Below are 18,819 nucleotides of genomic sequence, written 5' to 3'. Positions count from 1 at the left end.
TACAAGTTATGAGTGTACAGTATTCCATCTCTTAAGACCTGTTTATTATAGATAGAAAAAATAGGGAGGGGGGAAAATAATGCCTGAAAATGAGAGGAGAGGAGTATGATTACAGTCAATGAATCTCATGAAAAACTGCTCATTAACTTTAATAATCATCTGAGTAATGAACTCTAGTAGCTCAATCTAATAGCCATATTTAATAGTCCAACTTGAGTGGACAGTTACTATGAGAGTTAAGTAGTGCTTGGACTGAAATTACATTCATTTAAAGCTATATTACGTGGTATTCATTGATCTGTCACTTACGGAGCATTAATAGAAAGTTACTACTTAGTACGGATATTGGACGTTAAGTAAGTGCACACAGAGTATTTGAATACAATCATGGTACATTTTATGAATGAGAATTATAGGAAGCCATGAGAGCATATAGTAGAGGTTTAATAGAAGATACTGTTATAGTATGTTCAAGTATGTACAAGTATGTTCTACTTCAGCCAGTGCATTCTTAGTCCTGAAAATTGCTTCCTTTTCCACCTCACTCTTTCAAAATGCAGTCGATAGTTTTCTCTCCATTTTGGGTCTCCTTCAAGCCCACAAGTCCCTCTATAAACTGGTCTCAGGGAACTTAGGGCAGGAAATAATATTTCCCTTGATACTTGAGGATGCATGTGAGCTAAGAACAGGGTGACTAGTTGAAGTAGAGTGAGCGATAGGAAAAGTATTGGTAGAGAGATCTGAAGAGGTAGGCAGGGGCCAGGTCATGTAGGGCCTCACAGACCATGGGAGGATTTTAGCAAGAGATGAGGGTGGCTTCTCTTGTGTTGTTGGAAGAGGATGTTTGCTATGACCAGCGCATTCTCTTGGCAAAGCTCCATTAGCCTTTGCCCTGCTTCATTCTGTACTCCAAGGCCAAATTTGCCTGTTATTCCAGGTATATCTTGACTTCCTACTTTTGCATTCCAGTCTCCTATAATGAAAAGGACATTTTTCTTGGGTGTTAGTTCTAGAAGGTCTTGTAGGTCTTCATAGAACCATTCAGCTTCAGTTTCTTTAGCGTTACTGGTCAGGGAATAGACTTGGATTACTGTGATATTGAATGGTTTGCCTTGGAAATGGAAGAGATCATTCTGTCATTTTTGAGATTGCATCCAAGTACTGCATTTCAGACTCTTTTGTTGACTGTGATGGCTACTCCATTTCTTCTAAGGGATTCTTACCCACAGTAGTAGATATAATGGTCATCTGAGTTAAATTCACCCATTCCAGTCCATTTTAGTTCACTGATTCCTAAAATGTCGATATTCACTCTTGCCATCTCCTGTTTGACCACTTCCAATTTGCCTTGATTCATGGACCTAACATTCCAGGTTCCTATGCAATATTGCTCTTTACAGCTTCGGACTTTACTTACATCACCAGGCACATCCACAACTGGGTGTTGTTTTTGCTTTGGCTCTGTCTCTCCTTCTTTCTGGAGTTATTTCTTCACTGATCTCCAGTAGCATATTGGGCACCTACTGACCTGAGGAGTTCATCTTTCAGTGTCCTATCTTTTTGCCTTTTTATACTGTTCATGGGGTTCTCAAGGCAAGAATATTGAAGTGGTTTGCCATTCCCTTCTCCAGTGGACCACATTTTATCAGAACTCTCCACCATGACCCCTCCATCTTAGGTAGCCCTTGGGTAGCTCATAGTTTCTTTGACTTAGACAAGGCTGTGGTCCACGTGATCAGATTGGTTAGTTTTCTGTGATTGTGGTTTTCAGTCTGTCTGCCCTCTGATGGAGAAGGATAAGAGGCTTATGTAAGGTTCCTGATGGGAGAGACTGACTGAGGTGGAAACTGGGTCTTGTTCTGATGGGCAGAGCCATACTCAGTAAATCTTTAATCCAATTTTCTGTCGATGGGCGGGGCTGTGTTCCCTCCCTGTTATTTGGCCTGAGGCCCAGCTATGGTGGAGGTAACAAAGATAATGGCGACCTCCTTCAAAAGGTCCCACGCATGCACTGCTGCCCTCAGTGCCCCCAGCCCTGCAGCAGGCTGCAGCTGACCCACACCTCTGCCAGAGACTCCTGGATACTCACGGGCAAGTCTGGGTCAGTCTCCTGTGAGTCCATGGAATTCTCCAGGCCAGAATACTGGAGTGGATAGCCTTTCCCTTCTCCAGGGTATCTTCCCAATCCAGGGATCGAACCCAGGTCTCCTGCATTGTGGGCAGATTCTTTACCAACTGAGCTATCAGGGAAGCCCAAGAGAAGACACAAGAGAAGACTCTACACATGGACATCACCAGATGGTTAATACCGAAATCAGATTGATTATATTCTTTGCAGCCGTAGAGCAAAAACAAGACTGGGAGCTGACTGTGACTCAGATCATGAACTCCTTATTGCCAAATTCAGACTTAAATTGAAGAAAGTAGCGAAAACCACTAGACCATTCAGGTATGACCTAAATCAAATCCCTATGATTATACAGTGGAAGTGACAAATAGTTTCAAGGGATTAGATTTGATAGACAGAGTGCCTGAAGAACTATGGATGGAGGTTCATGACATTGTAAAGGAGGCAGGGATCAAGACCATCCTCAAGAAAACGAAATGCAAAAAGGCCAAGTAGTTCTCTGAGGAGATCTTACAAATAGCTGTGAAAAGAAGAGAAGCAAAAGGCAAAGGAGAAAAGGAAAGATATACCCATTTCAATGCAGATTTCCAAAGAATAGCAAGGAGAGATAAGAAAGCCTTCCTCAGTGATCAATGCAAAGAAATAGAGGGAAACAACAGAATGGGAAAGACTAGAGATCTATTCAAGAAAATTAGAGATACCAAGGGAACATTTCATGCAAAGGTGGGGACAATAAAGGACAGAAATGGCATGGACCTAACAGAAGCAAAAGATATTAAGAAGAGGTGGCAAGAATACACAGAAGAACTGTGCAAGAAAGATCTTCATGACTCTGATAATCATGATGGTGTGATCACTCACCTAGAACCAGATATCCTGGAATGCGAAGTCATGCGGGCCTTAGGAAGCATCACTACGAACAAAGCTAGAGGAGGTGATGGAATTCCAGTTGAGCTTTTCAAATCCTAAAATATAATGCTGTGAAAGTGGGGCACTCAATATGCCAGCAAATTTGGACAACTCAGCAGTGGCCACAGGACTGGAAAAGGTCAGTTTTCTTTCTAATTCCAAAGAAAGACAATGACAAAGAATGCTCAAACTATTGTACCGTTGCACTCATCTCACACAAGTAAAGGGTCAAAAAAAGGGAGGAGGTTTAGGAATTAGATCTGGACATAAATATACAAAGGTTATGTGGAACATCCGAAGAAAAAAGAACGAGTATGGGGAGAGAAGAGGGAAACCAAGTGAGATGTTATAGCAGCCAAGAGCGAAGGGGGTTTCATAAAAAAGAGTGACTTTTAGTAGGTGGTTAGAAATGGAGCCCATTGGGTATGGCTGCGTGGAAGTTACTGTGTGTAGTTTGTGCTGGGTGATTGAGGTAAAAGCTTGATTGTGCTGGGTGAAATCTCATGTGAGAATTGAAAAATGATAGCAACATGTGCTTGCATAAGAGAGGCAGCAGCTGGATGGGGAAGTGGCATTGTGGGGGTATTATGTTTTGAGACGGTAGAGACTGTAGTATGTTTGAACGCTTATAGGATATTTAGTGGAAAAGAAAAGATGACACTATATAGCAGAGAGGAGTAACTAGTAGAGTGAATTCGCTTAGAAGGGGGGATGTAATGGGATCCCGAGCTCATGTGGTGTCCCCAGGGTTGGTTCTTCCCCGCTACTTACTTTAAATCTGTTGAATATAAACAATCATTTTAGGCTATTATTCTGTGAAGATTTTATTCCATTTTATTTTATTCCCATAGGAATTTCTCACAAATATTAGTAATTTATAAATAGGCTATCTATGACATATCTTAAGAAATGTTAGGTTAATTTGGCAAAAGATGTGAAAGAGCCTGTTTCCCTTTCTCAGTGATGTCTAGGAGCCTTGCTTTTCACAGTCAGCTTTGAAATAAAAAAAGTAAGCCTGTTTCAAATGGGGTGCTTTCAGATTTAAGGTGAAATAAACCAAGAGAAGCGCTCTTTTTATTTTCAACTCATAAGTTGCCAATTCATGTATTTCCCAAATTACTTTTCAAAAGCAGCTTTTGAAACTTTGTGATTAAAGCAAATACCTACTTCAGCAAATGGAGAAAGGCGCAAATAGTCTAATCCCTATATGGCTCCCTCTATAATAAGGAGCTTAGTTTTCCACTGGTGTGGAGAACAGAAAACATGGTTCGTGAAAGAAATGCCAATAGACTCAGGACCTTTTACAAACTCTACTTATTTCAACTATTACATTCATGCTGATGCTGTAATAACATTTGTTTTTTAGTTGTTCCATATTAGTCATTGAGAGCTACTTTGTCCTTTCACCACCACTTATTACATTCTTGAAAGCATCTTTGCCCTGAATTTTCCTGCCCTAAGAAATGAAATTTGCTACCTTTCAGAGATTTAAAGGTTAAAATCTTGATGATGAGGCTGATCATAAGAGTTAGTGGTGAGCAAAAGTGCTCTGTTAATGTCAGACCACTGATATATTAGGATTATGAGTTTCTATAGTTTTTTCTGATACATTTTTAACAATAGGAGGATGAATCAGGGACTTTCTAAAACATTGAAGGAAAGATTGCACACCCTATCTGAGTTGCTCAGTTGTGTCTGACTCTTTGCAAACCCATGGACTATACCTTGCATGGAATTCTCCAGGCCAGAATACTGGAGTGGGTCAGTCAGTTCAGTTGCTCAGTCGAGTCAGACTCTTTGTGATCCCATGAACCACAGCACGCCAGGCCTCCCTATCCATCACCAACTGCCAGAGTCTACCCAAACCCATGTCCATAGAGTTGGTGATGCCATACAACCATCTCATCCTCTGTCATCCCCTTCTCCTCCCACCTTCAATATTTCCCAGCATCAGGGTCTTTTCAAATGAGTCAGCTCTTCACATCAGGTGGCCAAAGTATTGGAGTTTCAGCTTCAGCATCTGTCCTTCCAATGAACACCCAGGACTGATCACTTTAGGATGGACTGGTTGGATCTCCTTGCAGTCCAAGGGACTCTCAAGAGTCTTCTCCAACACCATAGTTCAAAAGCATCAATTCTTCTGTGCTCAGCTTTCTATATAGTCCAACTCTCACATCCATACATGACTACTGGAAAAACCATACCCTTGACTAGACGGACCTTTGTTGACAAAGTAATGTCTCTGCTTTTTAATATGCTATCTTGGTTGGTCATAACTTTCCTTCCAATGAGGGAGCGTCTTTTAATTTCATGGCTGCAATCACCATCTGCAGTGATTTTGGAGCCCCCCCGCCAAAAGTCAGCCACTGTTTCCACTGTTTCCCCATCTATTTGCCATGAAGTGATGGGACCGGATGCCATGATCCTAGTTTTCTGAATGTTGAGCTTTAAGCCAACTTTTTCACTCTCCTCTTTCACTTTCATCAAGAGGCTGTTTAGTTCTTTACTTTCTGCCATAAGGGTGGTGTCATCTGCATATCTGAGGTTATTGACATTTCTCCCAGCAATCTTGATTCCAGCTTGTGCTTCATCCAGCCCGGCATTTCTCATGATGTTCTCTGCATAGAAGTTAAATAAGCAGGGTGACAATATACATCCTTGACATACTCCTTTTCCTACTTGGAACCAGTCTGTTGTTCCATGTCCAGTTCTAACCGTTGCTCCTGACCTGCATACAGATTTCTCAAGAGGCAGGTCAGGTGGTCTGGTATTCCCATCTCTTTCAGAATTTTCCAGTTTGTTGTGATCCACACAGTCAAAGGCTTTGGCATAGTCAAGAAAGCAGAAATAGATGTTTTTCTGGAATTCTCTTGCTTTTTCCATGATCCAGCAGATGTTGGCAATTTGATCTCTGGCTCCTCTGCCTTTTCTAAAACCAGCTTGAACATCAGGGAGTTCACGGTTCACGCATTGCTGAAGCCTGGCTTGGAGAATTTTGAACATTACTTTACTAGCGTGTGAGATGACTGCAACTGTGCGATAGTTTGAGCATTCTTTGGCATTGCCTTTCTTTGGGATTGAAATGAAAACTGACCTTTTCCAGTCCTGTGGCCACTGCTGAGTTTTCCGAATTTGCTGGCATATTGAGTGCAGCACTTTCACAGCATCATCTTTCAGGATTTGAAATAGCTCAACTGGAATTTCATCACCTCCACTAGCTTTGTTCATGGTGATGCTTCCTAAGGCCCACTTGACTTCACATTCCAGGATATCTGGCTCTAGGTGAGTGTGAGTGATCACACCATCGTGATTATCTTGGTTGTGAAGATCTTTTTTGTACAGTTCTTCTGTGTATTCTTGCCACCTCTTCTTTATATCTTCTTATTCTGTTAGGTCCATACCATTTTTGTCCTTTATCGAGCCCATCTTTGCATGAAATGTTCCCTTGGTATCTCTAATTTTCTTGAAGAGATCTCTAGTCTTTCCCATTCTGTTGTTTTCCTCCATTTCTTTGCATTGATTGCTGTCAGGGATCAAACCCAGGTCTCCTGCATTATGGATGGATTCTTTACCAGATGAGATGCCAGGGAAGCCCAAGAATACTGGAGTGGGTAGCCTATCCCTTCTCCAGGAGTCTTCCCAACCCAGGAATCGCACCAGGATTTCCTGCACTGCAGGTGGATTCTTTACTAGCTGAGCTACCCAGGAAGCCCGAATCAGGGACTTTCTTAAGCATTGAAGGAAAGACTGTACTCCCTATGTTGAGAGTTAACCCTGAAGTGGTACTTAGAATGCTCTGTGTGTTCTGAGTCCATGGTGGCTGTAATTCTTTCTTGTGCACCACCTACTGGGAGGTGGTGAGGGGTGAAAAGTGTAGCTTCTCCATCCTGCACATTTAATTGTAAGAGTTGCCCTTCACAAGTTCCCAGAATTAGGCCTCTGTTTAGCATTTTATAGAGCTTTTTACAATGAGATAATTTCCCTTGGAAAACTTTGTGCATAATAGCTTTCATTGTCCAAATGGTTTCCCCCAGGCTAGCCAACTTTGAGATATTATCTTCATCATTGATGAATATTCATTAAACATTGCTGGATACACCATTAAGAGCATGCTTTTTTTTCTTTTTCCCAAACTCTGACTTCCCCCAACTCATAAGCATAATTATTCTGGAATAATAATAATAGCAGCTAACCTTTATGACTACATATAACTTTTTTGCCAGAGCTTTATACATATTATCTTATTTAACACTCACCATACGAAGGAGGTGCTATGTTTTCCTTATTTACAGATGAGGAAACTGAGGCTTAGAGATTTCAGTTAATATGATTCAGGCAAATTTAAAAAATACTGATGCCTGAGTATCAGCCCCAGAGATTCTGATTTAGTGGTCTCAAATGGAGCCTAGGTATCTGTGAGCTCAGGAAGCTTTAATGTGCTTTCAGAGGCGAGAACCAGTGCTCCAGAGTTGTGTGGTCCAGCATGGTAGCCACTAGCCATGTGCGGCTATTTAAGTTGTTAAAATTAAATAAAATTTAAAAGGAGTTTGTCAGTCACAGTAGCTGTCTTTTAAATGCTCAGTAGTCACCTGTGGCTCATGATTACCAGATTTAGAACCAGATTTAGAACATTGACACTATCAGAGAAAATTCTAGGAGCGGGACAGTTTTGCAGAGCCTGTGCACAGTCCATTTCCCCTTGCTGTGTCTTTTTTCCCCTTTTGGGATTGAGAAGGGTGACTAAGCTACAACCTGTTTGGAGATACTTGCTATGAAATCTGAATATGGCTCTCAGTGTATGTTTTAATGTAAGTTTATTCTACATCTCATGTTAACTTTCTCTAAAACAAGGAAAACAATAACCTCGATTCCCTAAAGAATGGTGTGTAGAGATTTTTTCCTAGAATGGAGATTATAATCTTCCTTATATTGTTTACAATTCATGCTCATTCCTCAGGACAGATTCCTAAAAGAACAATTGCTGGGTCAACAGGTGTGAATATATTTAATTCTCTGCAAAACTGTGTTTCAGAGAGATTGTACTAGTTCACCTTTTCATTACTATTATTTGAGATTGTTCCTCCACTGGCAGAATTGATTATAATTTTTAAAACTTTGTTAATTTTAAAGGAAAAATGCGGTTCAGTTCAATTCAGTTGCTCAGTCGTGTCCGACTCTTTGCAACCCCATGAATCGCAGCACACCAGGCCTCCCTGTCCATCACCAACTCCCGGAGTTCACTCAGACTCACGTCCATCGAGTCAGTGATGCCATCCAGCCATCTCATCCTCTGTCGTCCCCTTTTCCTCCTGCCCCTAATCCCTCCCAGCATCAGAATCTTTTCCAATGAGTCAACTCTTCGCATGAGGTGGCCAAATTTGGTTGGATCTTCTTGCAGTCCAAGGGACTCTCAAGAGTCTTCTCCAACACCACAGTTCAAAAGGTTCAATTCTTCGGTGCTCAGCTTTCTTCACAGTCCAACTCTCACATCTATACATGACTACTGGAAAAACCATAGCCTTGACTAGACGGACCTTTGTTGGCAAAGTAATGTCTCTGCTTTTCAATATGCTATCTAGGTTGGTCATAACTTTTCTTCCAAGGAAGAAAAATGTGGTACCCTATTTTAATTCTTATTTCTTTATTATCAAAGAGAGGCTGAAGTTTTAACTCTATCTGCTAAAAATATCTTTGTCTTTGTGATCATAGAATATAAAAGAACAGGATAAACCAGTAGGTTTACATTCTATAGTAAACATATAGAATGTTTACTATATGAAAGTATTCAAAGTGGTACATGGGACTTTGGTAACTCTTTTAATTACTATTTTTGTTTATGCTTTAGTGTAGCATTATTTTATTCTTAGTGAGTCTGCTGTAGATTTAAATAAAGGTATTATTGTGTGGTCATTAAGCATAATGGTAATTTAAAATCTAACAGAATCATTACCTTTTATAATCTGATAAAGTTATTCTTTTTTGTCATTTCATGTTGAAAATATTGCAATAAAATGAATTTCTAACAATATATTGCCATCTTAAAAATCATTAAAAGAGTCAAAACTGATAAATATTATAACAGAGTGCTTAAATATGTCCTGGAATAGCCTTCTTCGGGAAAATGGACCTTTTTTCCCTACCATGGTTTTTAACAAAGGAACTCTAGTGGAGTATGGTAGAGGGAATGATTCACTGAAGTAGAATAATGATAGAGTTCACATAGCTAGTTAATATTCACTCTGGGACTAGAACCAGGTTTGTCAAGTTCCTTTCCACCCTAGAAATCTCCTATTTCAGGTGATCACATAAATGCTAGCATTAGAATAGAAGTATCCATCTAAGCATAAGGCCCTCATTTGTAAGTCATTGATGAATTTACCCAGATGTACAGGTGGCAGCAGCTGCTGGATGTGATGGACAGTTTTACACATTGAAGCGGGTGGGCAGGCTGAGGTTGTTCTGAAGTGGTGGGCTAAGTGAGGGCAGTCAGGGCTCATCTGGAAAAACCAGTCTATCCCAGGAGCTCTCCTTTGACCTTGGGCCATGGACCTCAGTGACTCTAATATAGGTGGGAACAGGCTCACACACCTCTTCCTCTCATTGCCTCAGTTTGCCTTCCATTGTAAATAAGTAATAAGACTGGAGACTTTCTGTAAAAAGGAGACGTTTTTTTGATTAACTGGGGTCCCTAGCTATTAGGAATGGCTGGAGAACAAACTGGAAAAGAGTGCAGGGGAGGCTATGTATATAAGGAGAATCTCATGAAGCTCTGTAAACTTCTCGGGACTCCCGTGATTCCGTATATGGACGTCTCTCTTCACTTTCCTAACCTTCCACAGTCTACCACAATACGTTGCATACAGTGTGTGCTGAGTAATTGTTGAATTGAAATTTCTTAGCAACTTGTTAATAGTTAATTTCTAGAATTTGGGAATAATCTGTGAGGTAAATTGAGGCAGAACATCTAAAGGAATGGCAATAAGGATAAGTAGCTTAGGAAACTTTGTCTGTGATTCTAAGCTTTACTAAATACTTTCTTCCTTCTAGGAAGTTTGTGTGTATGTTACTGCCCGAACTTTGACTCTTGGGAACAAATCACATATTCAGTGTTTTACTTTCATAAAGGTACTTTTCATTTATTCTTTTTTTTAACATAATCATTTTTTCCAAATAGCAAAGTATATAGATTTTAAAGTTTTATTACCTTATAACAAATTTGATCAGTACATCATAAATCTGTGTATATAATACAAATTTCCTACAGAAATTAATGAATGATGAGTGTTGTTAATTATTTTTATATTATTTTAAAAATAGTATTGTATAATATATATTTTTTCCTGACCTGTGTCTTTTTACCAGGCCTATAGACCAATACAAAAGGATGTATTTGCTGATAGTATGTTTTTGATTTTTATATTATTACTAATTGAAAGGTCCCTATATATATAGCTTACAAAGGTACATAAGGTTTCAGTTAAAAAAGCTTCTACCATCTTAGACTTTAACAGCTCTTAGACCTCAGATACATGTATTTCATTTCATACATCTGTGGCCCAAGAAATGGATATGTCAATAGTCAGCCTGGAGGACAGGAGTAAAGTGTCCAATCTTTTCTAGTTCTGTAGTTGACATCAGAGTGCCCTTTAATAGTTTTAAAATTGACTTTTAATAGTTTTAGCCTGAACCATGCTAAAGAGTATTTATTCTGCTTGTCTAGATGCTTAAAATTAGTAGTTATATAATAATACTGTGGGTAGAGTTAAAAATTATTTAAAATTAGGATTTTCTGAAAAAACTATGCCAGGTCACACGAGATTTTATTCTGCCTAATGTTACATTCAGAAGTTAGAGATCAAAGTAAAAAATGTTTAATAACTTAATAATGAAGAAAACAGAAGAAAATTCAGAAGACCTATATGCATGCTTTAATAATACAAGTTTGATATTTGTGGAATGTTTTCATACCTTTTTCAAATGGTTAATAATTAAAGCCAGTAAATAGAACTTTTCTGAAAGTTGTACTAAGAGCTAATAACCATGATTAAGAGTTAGAAGAATGGAAAGTGAAGCCCAGTACTACCCTGAGTATACTAGATAAACACCCTCTCTGACTCACAGTGGGCTTTCTCGGTGATTCAGAGAAGCCTTCATGGGCCTTAATGACAGCAAGAGTGTGGCAGTGAGCCTTGAGGCATGAGGGCCAAAGAGCCACCTGGTCTTCTCCATCCCTTGGATTCTTAAGTAAAGTTCCTCAGATCCTTCTATCCCAGCACAGCCCACCCTTTAAGCTCTAAGATTATGTGTAAGCTACTGGCTTGTGACTGCACTCGGGTGATCCATCTTCAGTGCTGGCTTCTGGAGAATGATGGGGGAACCATGAGCTCTGGGACTCTGAAGACACTTGCTTTGTCAGTTTCACAGTTACTCAGTGTGGAGAGTATGATGTGTAGTCACTGCCTTGGGTGGAATTGCAGCTCTTTGTTTCTTAACATCCTTTCTCTGGCTTGGTGTTCTCTCCACAGGGCACAGCAAAACCTTCACTACTACTCTTGGGAGTGTTGACTCACGTGTGACAAAGGGCATTACTTTTCTCAACCTTGGTGAGTGAGCAGCATATGTGTCTCTCTGCTCTGACCTTTCCTTCTGGTACATGTTAGCCCTTGTTTTTTCTTTGCACCCCATTTTCTCATGCCTCTTTGGGACTCAGGTTGTGATGACTAGGACTGACCTTTTGGAAGCCAGATAGGGGAAGGTTTTCTCTGGATACACCCTCACCACCACCAAAATGAGCTTTTTGAAAGGCGGCCCAGTGCAGGGGGAATCCCTTCTTAGATATCTCCCTTCTTAGAACCTAGGATGTCAGTGTTCCTGTGTTTTTAGTAGCTATCCTAAAAGATCATTTGTTCGTTTAAAAATGATGACAGTGAATGAGATGTTTCTTAAAAGCCTATGAGAAATAATACATCATGTTGTCCCTTGATTTTAGAGACAAAAACCCTTGAGCAATCATCTGTTCCCTGTTACTAATTGCTAAAAGCTTCTGAGTCCCATAAATCATTTATAGATAGATCAGCTTGAGTGAGTTGTTTTTCACTGAGTAAATAGGTAAAGGGAACTTGAGTATTAGACTTAAATACATTAAGTGAAAAAAAAAAAACTTATTAAGTGAGTCTATAATGAAGCCAGTAAAGAAGGGATTTATTGTGGCTCCCAGTGAAAACCTGCTTTTCTATGACAGTTGGGATAAGTGGGCACAAACTGGTTGGTTAGTACAAGACTAAACAGAACTATTGCTTGCCTGCATATGGGACATGGCACAGTATTTTTAAAAGAAAAAACTTCAGGTTTGGAGCAGATGGGTTCTTTAATATTTTCTTTATCCCTGTTTCCCAGTTTGCCTACTATCATGGCAAAAGCTTGTAAAGAAACTGGGCAAAGAAAGAACCAAAATGATAAGAAAGTTTATAATTTGTTTTTGGTCTTCTAAATTGAAGTGTAATTAACTCACAATATTATATTAATTTCAGGTGCACAACAGTGATTCATTATTTTTATAGATTATACTCCACTTAAAGTTATTACAAAATAATGGCTCTGTTTCCTTGTCTGTAAAATATATCTTTGTAGCTTATTTATTTTGTACATACTTTGTACCTCTTAATCTCCTACCCTTATTTTGCCCTTATTCTCTCTCCTCGTGGTAACCACTAATCTGTTCTCTGTATCTGTAAGTCTGCTTTGTTTTGTTATAGATAATTGTTTTATTTTTTTAGATTCTTCATATAAGTGATACAGACTATTTCTTAGTTCTCTATCTGACTTATTTCATTAAACATAATACTCTCTAGGTCCATCCACACTGTTGCAAAAAAAAGATTTTTATTTTGAATGATACTGTTGATGAGGGGAGATATCCTATGCTAAGTGGGCCAATATGTGCCACTTTTTAATATGAGCTCTGAACCTGTGGGAAATTGTTTTTGAGAGGCCTGATTCTACTACATCCTGTGGTAAGAGAGATAAATGAAGATTTCCTGGGTCTGAGACTTGATTCTTATCAGCAAAGCTGTATCAGTATCCCATTTCTAGAGTGATGTGGGGAACTTTCCATTAAAAAAACTTCCCATTTTGCAAGGTCAAATGTATGATTCCTTTTTTTTTTTTTTAACCCCTAGGAATGACTCTTGATAAGGGCAGCCATGATTTAATCTATGATCTTTAGAGTGTGGAGAGTGCAAAAATAGTAGAGCTTTGTAAAAATAGGCTATCTTACATAAGTTGTCTTTCTTTCTTGAAACAGATTTTGTTACATAGGCACAAGTTTGCACCCAAGATTAAAACTATTCTAGAGGTGACTTTTATGGCAACAGTATTGCTTTTTGAGTGAGGTCTTTTTGCAATTTATTGCACGTAATTTCCCTGAAGTGTCGCCCTGTTAGAAGGGGCTTATATTGCTTTAAACATTAAAGAATAGAGTTTTGAGGGAAGTTTTTCATGAACCCCAAACCACCTCTATATAAGAGAGATATATTTATACATTTAAAAACTGTCTTTTTTCAATTAATACTATATTCTAAGTGTTTTGCTTAAGTTCGCTTCATCTTTACAGCAATTCTTCTTGGTGATATTATCCTTACTTTCAGTTCAGTTCAGTTCAGTCGCTCAGTCATGTCCACCTCTGCAACCCCATGGACTGCAGCACACCAGGCCTCCCTGTCCATCACCAACTCCCAGAGTTAACTCAAACTCAGGTCCATTGAGTCAGTGATGCCATCCAACCATCTCATCCTCTGTTGTCCCCATCTCCTCCCGCCTTCAATCTTTCCCAGCATCAGGTTTTCAAATGAGTCAGTTGTTTGCATCAGGTGGCCACTTAAAGTATTGGAGTTTCAGCTTCAACATCAGCCTTTCCAGTGAATATTCAGGACTGATTTCCTTTAGGATGGACTGGTTGGATCTCCTTGCAGTCCAAGGGACTCTCAAGAGTCTTCTCCAACACCACAGTTCAAAAGCATCAATTCTTTGGTGCTCAGCTTTCTTTATAATCCAACTCTCACATCCATACATGACTACTGGAAAAACCATAGCCTTGACTAGATGGATCTTTGTTGGCAAAGTAATGTCTCTGCTTTTTAATGTGCTGTCTAGGTTGGTTATAACTTTTCTTCCAAGGAGCAAGTGTCTTTTAATTTCGTGGCTGCAGTCACCATTTGCAGTGATTTTGGAACCCCCCAAAATAAAGTCAGACACTGTTTCCACTTTTTCCTCATCTATTAGCCATGAAGTAATGGGACTGGATGCCATGATCTTAGTTTTCTGAATGTTGATAGCTCAGTTGGTAAAAAATCCCTGCTTTACAGATAATGAAACTGAAACTCAGAAAGTCTGTGTTGTGTGCTCAAACTTCTTTTAGTGTCTCTTATCAGGGACACTGCTTCCCTTGTGGCTCAGCTGGTAAAGAATCCACCTGCAATGTGGGAGACCTGGGTTCAACCCCTGTGTTGGGAAGATCCCCTGAAGATCTTATATTAGTTTATTGCTACAATAAGAAATCACCACAATTTTAGCCCTTAAATAAACAACACATTGCCTTGTGGTTCTGGACTTCAAAATTCTAAAATGAGCAAGTCTTAGGTCGTCAAGGTAGGGGCAGAAATGGTTCCTTCTGGAGATTTCAGGGAAGAGTTGACTCTGCCTCCTCCAGCATCTAGAGGCCAGCATCTCTTGGCTTGTGATCACATCACTCCAGTCTCTTTCATCATCTTATGGTCTTCTCTTTGTAGTCAGACCTTCCTCTTCCTTATAAACCATTTGTGATTACATTGGGTCCAACTGGGTAATGCAGGTTACTCCTATCTCAAGATCCTTAATCACACCTTAAAGGTCGCCTTTATCACTTGAGGTGACATACTCATAGGCTCTGGGGATTACCACACGAACGTCTTTGGGGCTGTCAGCCTACCACAGGTACTACTGACACTTTTGGTGAGACAGTAACTTTTGTGTGCACGCTGAGGGATTTGACATTCTTGGAGCCCACTCACTCATCAAATGGCAGTGTAAATCTCCCCTCTGCCTCAATAATTGTGACAACTTAGAACACCCTCATGTATTTCCAAATGCCCCCTTTCCCAGGGACATAGTATTAACTGGTTAAGTAAGTGGTAGGATGAGGAGTTAATTTAGGTCATGATGTCTTTCCATTGTCCCCTACAGTACCATGATTTGTGTTTTTCTGCTTAAGTGCTGCCATAATGGTAACGTCGCAACCACTTATGCTAAGTAGTAACATCACTTAATCCACAGTGACTTGAAAGGACAGTTATAAGTCAGTTGTTTAGAGTTCTACATCCTCTTTCCTTTCCCTTCCACAGAATGCCCTTTATGCAAATAATTAGCATGTATTTCTTTACTTCTTAGGGAGAAAAAAACGAGTCCAGCTGGTTTGCTTATATTAATAATCTAAATGTTTCATCTGCATGAAATTCACTCCTACTATATGAGTTTTTCTGTTTTTCTAAGATCCTAGAAAAATCATAGGACTACTTCTATCCTGCCCCCTTCTCCAGAAACCTATTTTGTATACCTTGCCTCAATCTGTATACAAAAATTCTGTTCTTTGTACAAAAATATCTCATGAAGGGACTGTGAAGGTGTGAATTCTAGGCAGCTTGTTATGCAAGGAAACAAATTAGTACATCATGAAGTGTCAGAATGCCTACAGAGATTGTTTTGATGAATATCAGTTTAAAGGTTCCTTAGAGAAAATGCTGCTGCTGATGATAATTGTGACAATGAGCAGTGGGCAAACATAAGAAACTAAATTTAAAACTTCCCTCACATGTCAGAAATTATGAAGGAAATTCCCATGATAAACTATTTCCAGCCTGTCATATTAAGGAATAATTCATGTTGCTGGATATTTTTTTAATTCTGATTTGTTCTCAGAGTTAATTCAGATTCATATAAAGCCACAGTTCATAAACAAAATTACAGATATAAATTAAGATAACCATAGCTAAATATCTGAAGAAAGCTATAGGTAGAAATAAATGATATCTTGCTAGTAAGATGAAACGTACTGACATCAGGCAGCTTTTTATTACATTGGTCAAATTTTCTGTGTTTTAAGAGGTTCAAAGAAAAATAGGGATACTGTAAAGTTGTTGATTTTAATCTGTACTGTACAGCACTTGTCACTTGGAGCTGACTTAAATATCTCTTCCATAGACTATTATGTGGCCGTTTACTTACCCGGTCATTTCTTTCATCTCCTTAACATTCAACATCCAGACCTGATCTGCCACAGTCTGTTTCTGACAGGTATGCCTGTAGTTTTTCCCTCATGAACGTGGTCTGTTTGGGCTCATTTAAATGTTAATATTTATATTTGGGGGAGTGGGGTTCTTTTATTTGCTGATCTACTTTTTTTTTTTTGGCCAGAAAACAGTGAAGTGATTGATATGCTACCTCATAGTCCTTTACAGTCACTGTCAGGGTCTCTGGTCCTGGATTCGTGTTCTGGAAAGCTCTACAGGGCATTCCTCAACCAGTCATATTTATTGGAGTTCCTGTGGAACAGCCGGCTGGACTGTGAGAGGATGGCCTTGCTTCACTGTGTGCTCTCATGTGGCCGAGACCCGCGACGACTGGAAGCCAAGGTGGGAATATAGCTTAAGTTTAGGAATTTGCAAACGGACAACCCCAGATGTATACGTTTAGCGGTTGAAATGAACAGAAGCTAGGTTTATTCGGTGACAACTGAGGTTTATCGTTTTTGTCCTGACTTGAAGGTGTTCTTCCCTTGTACTCTAGGTTTTTATGCACGCAGACCTCATACTGGGAGGCGTGTCTGTTCTTTTCACTGTTCTCTTTTCCATATTGTGAGTGAATATTAGCTCTATCAGTAACATTCCAAGGAATTGCTCAGGAAAATAAAGAGTTTCTCAAATATCTACAAAATCAACCCCAAACAATTAGAAAATGGCAATAGGAACATATATATCAATGATTACTTTAAATGTAAGTCATTAAATGCTCCAATCAAAAGACACAGACTGACTGAATGGATACAAAAACAAGACCCATATATATGCTGTCTACAAGAAACCCACTTCAGACCTAAAGACACATACAGACTGAAAGTGAGAGGATGGAAAAATATATTTCATGCAAACAGGAAAGAAAAGAAAGCTGGAGTAGCAATCCTCATATCAGACAAAATAGACCTTAAAATGAAGATTACAAGAGATAAGGAAGGACACTACGTAATGATCAGGGGATCAATCTAAAAGGAAGACATAACAATTGTAAATATCTGTGCACCCAACATAGGAGCACCTCAATACATAAGACAAACACTAACAGACATGAAAGGAGAAACTGACAGTAGCACAATAATAGTAGGAGACTTTAACACCCCACTCACACCAATGGACAGACCATCAAAACAGAAAATTAACAAGGAAACACAAGCCTTAAATGATACATTAGATGAGATGGATCTCATTGATATCTTTAGGACATTCCATCCAAATGCAGAAGAATACACCTTTCTCTCAATAGCACATGGAACATTCTCCAGGCTAGACCACATCTTGGATCGCAAATCAAACCTCAGTAAATTTAAGCAAATTGAAATCTTATCAAGCATCTTCTCCAACCACAATGCTATGAGACTGGATATCAATTACAAGAAAAAAACTGTAAGAAACACAAACACATGGAGATTAAACAACACGTTTCTAAATAACCAACAGGTTACTAAAGAAATCAAAAGGGGGAAAAAAAATGTCCAGAAACAAATGACAATGAAAACACAACTCAAAACCTATGGGGTGAAGCAAAAACAGTCCTAAAAGGGAAGTTTATAGCAATACAATCCTACCTTAAGAAACAAGAAAAAATCAAATAGATAGCCTAACATTACACCTAAAACAACTGGAAAGAGAAGAACAAAAAACCCCCCAAAATTAGTAGAAGGAGAGAAATCATAAAGATCCGAGCAGACATAAATGAAAAAGAAATGAAAGAAGCAATAGTAAAGATTAATAAAACTAACAGCTGGTTTTTTGAGATGATAAACAAAATTGACAAACCCTTAGCCAGACTCATCAAGAAAAAAAAAAGGGAAGAATCAAATCAACAAAATTAGAAATGAAAAAGGAGTGGTTACAACAGACAATGCAGAAATACAGAGGATTATAAGAGACTATTATGAACAACTATATGGCAATTAAACAGATAACCTGGAAGATTCTTAGAAAAGTTCAATCTTCCAAGGCTGAACCAGGAAGAAATAGAAATCCCACTTACAAGTACTGAAATTGAAGCTGTGATCAGAAATCTCCCAAAAAACAAAAGCCCAGGACCAGATGGCTTCACAGGAGAATTCTATGAAACATTTAGAGAAGAGCTAATGCCTATCCTTCTAAAACTCTTTCAAAAAATTGCAGGGGGAGGGACCCTTCCAAATTCATTCTACAAGGCCACCATCACCCTGATACCAAAACCAGACAGACAACACACAAAAAGAAAACTACAGGTCAATATCACTGATGAACATAGATGCAAAAATTCTCAACAAAATTTTAGCAAACAGAATTCAGCAACACATCAAAAAACTCATACACCATGATCAAGTTGGGTTTATTCCAGGGATGCAAGGATTCTTCAATATATAGAAATCAATTTGATAGACCATATTAACAAATTGAAAGATAAAAACCATATGATCATCTAAATAGGTGCAGAAAAAGCCTTTGACAAAATTCATCAGC

At 38.9% G+C, this 18,819-nt stretch overlaps 1 protein-coding gene across 1 annotated transcript in view; it reads left to right on the top strand.

Moving 5' to 3' along the window:
• The window catches only part of GSAP (gamma-secretase activating protein), an 89,536-nt gene that overhangs the window by 30,502 nt on the left and 40,215 nt on the right, over window positions 1-18,819 (top strand). The window contains exons 13-16 of the mRNA XM_018047267.1: window positions 10,085-10,162; window positions 11,563-11,640; window positions 16,271-16,363; window positions 16,484-16,701. Of these exons, the coding sequence (XP_017902756.1) occupies window positions 10,085-10,162; window positions 11,563-11,640; window positions 16,271-16,363; window positions 16,484-16,701 (467 nt within the window). The remainder of the gene's footprint in view (window positions 1-10,084; window positions 10,163-11,562; window positions 11,641-16,270; window positions 16,364-16,483; window positions 16,702-18,819) is intronic.

The sequence above is a fragment of the Capra hircus genome, chromosome 4, assembly GCF_001704415.2.
Source record: "Capra hircus breed San Clemente chromosome 4, ASM170441v1, whole genome shotgun sequence".
Classification (NCBI taxonomy): Eukaryota; Metazoa; Chordata; class Mammalia; order Artiodactyla; family Bovidae; genus Capra; species Capra hircus.
Note: the sequence above shows the minus strand (reverse complement) of the source record. Positions and strands in the feature narration are given on the sequence as shown.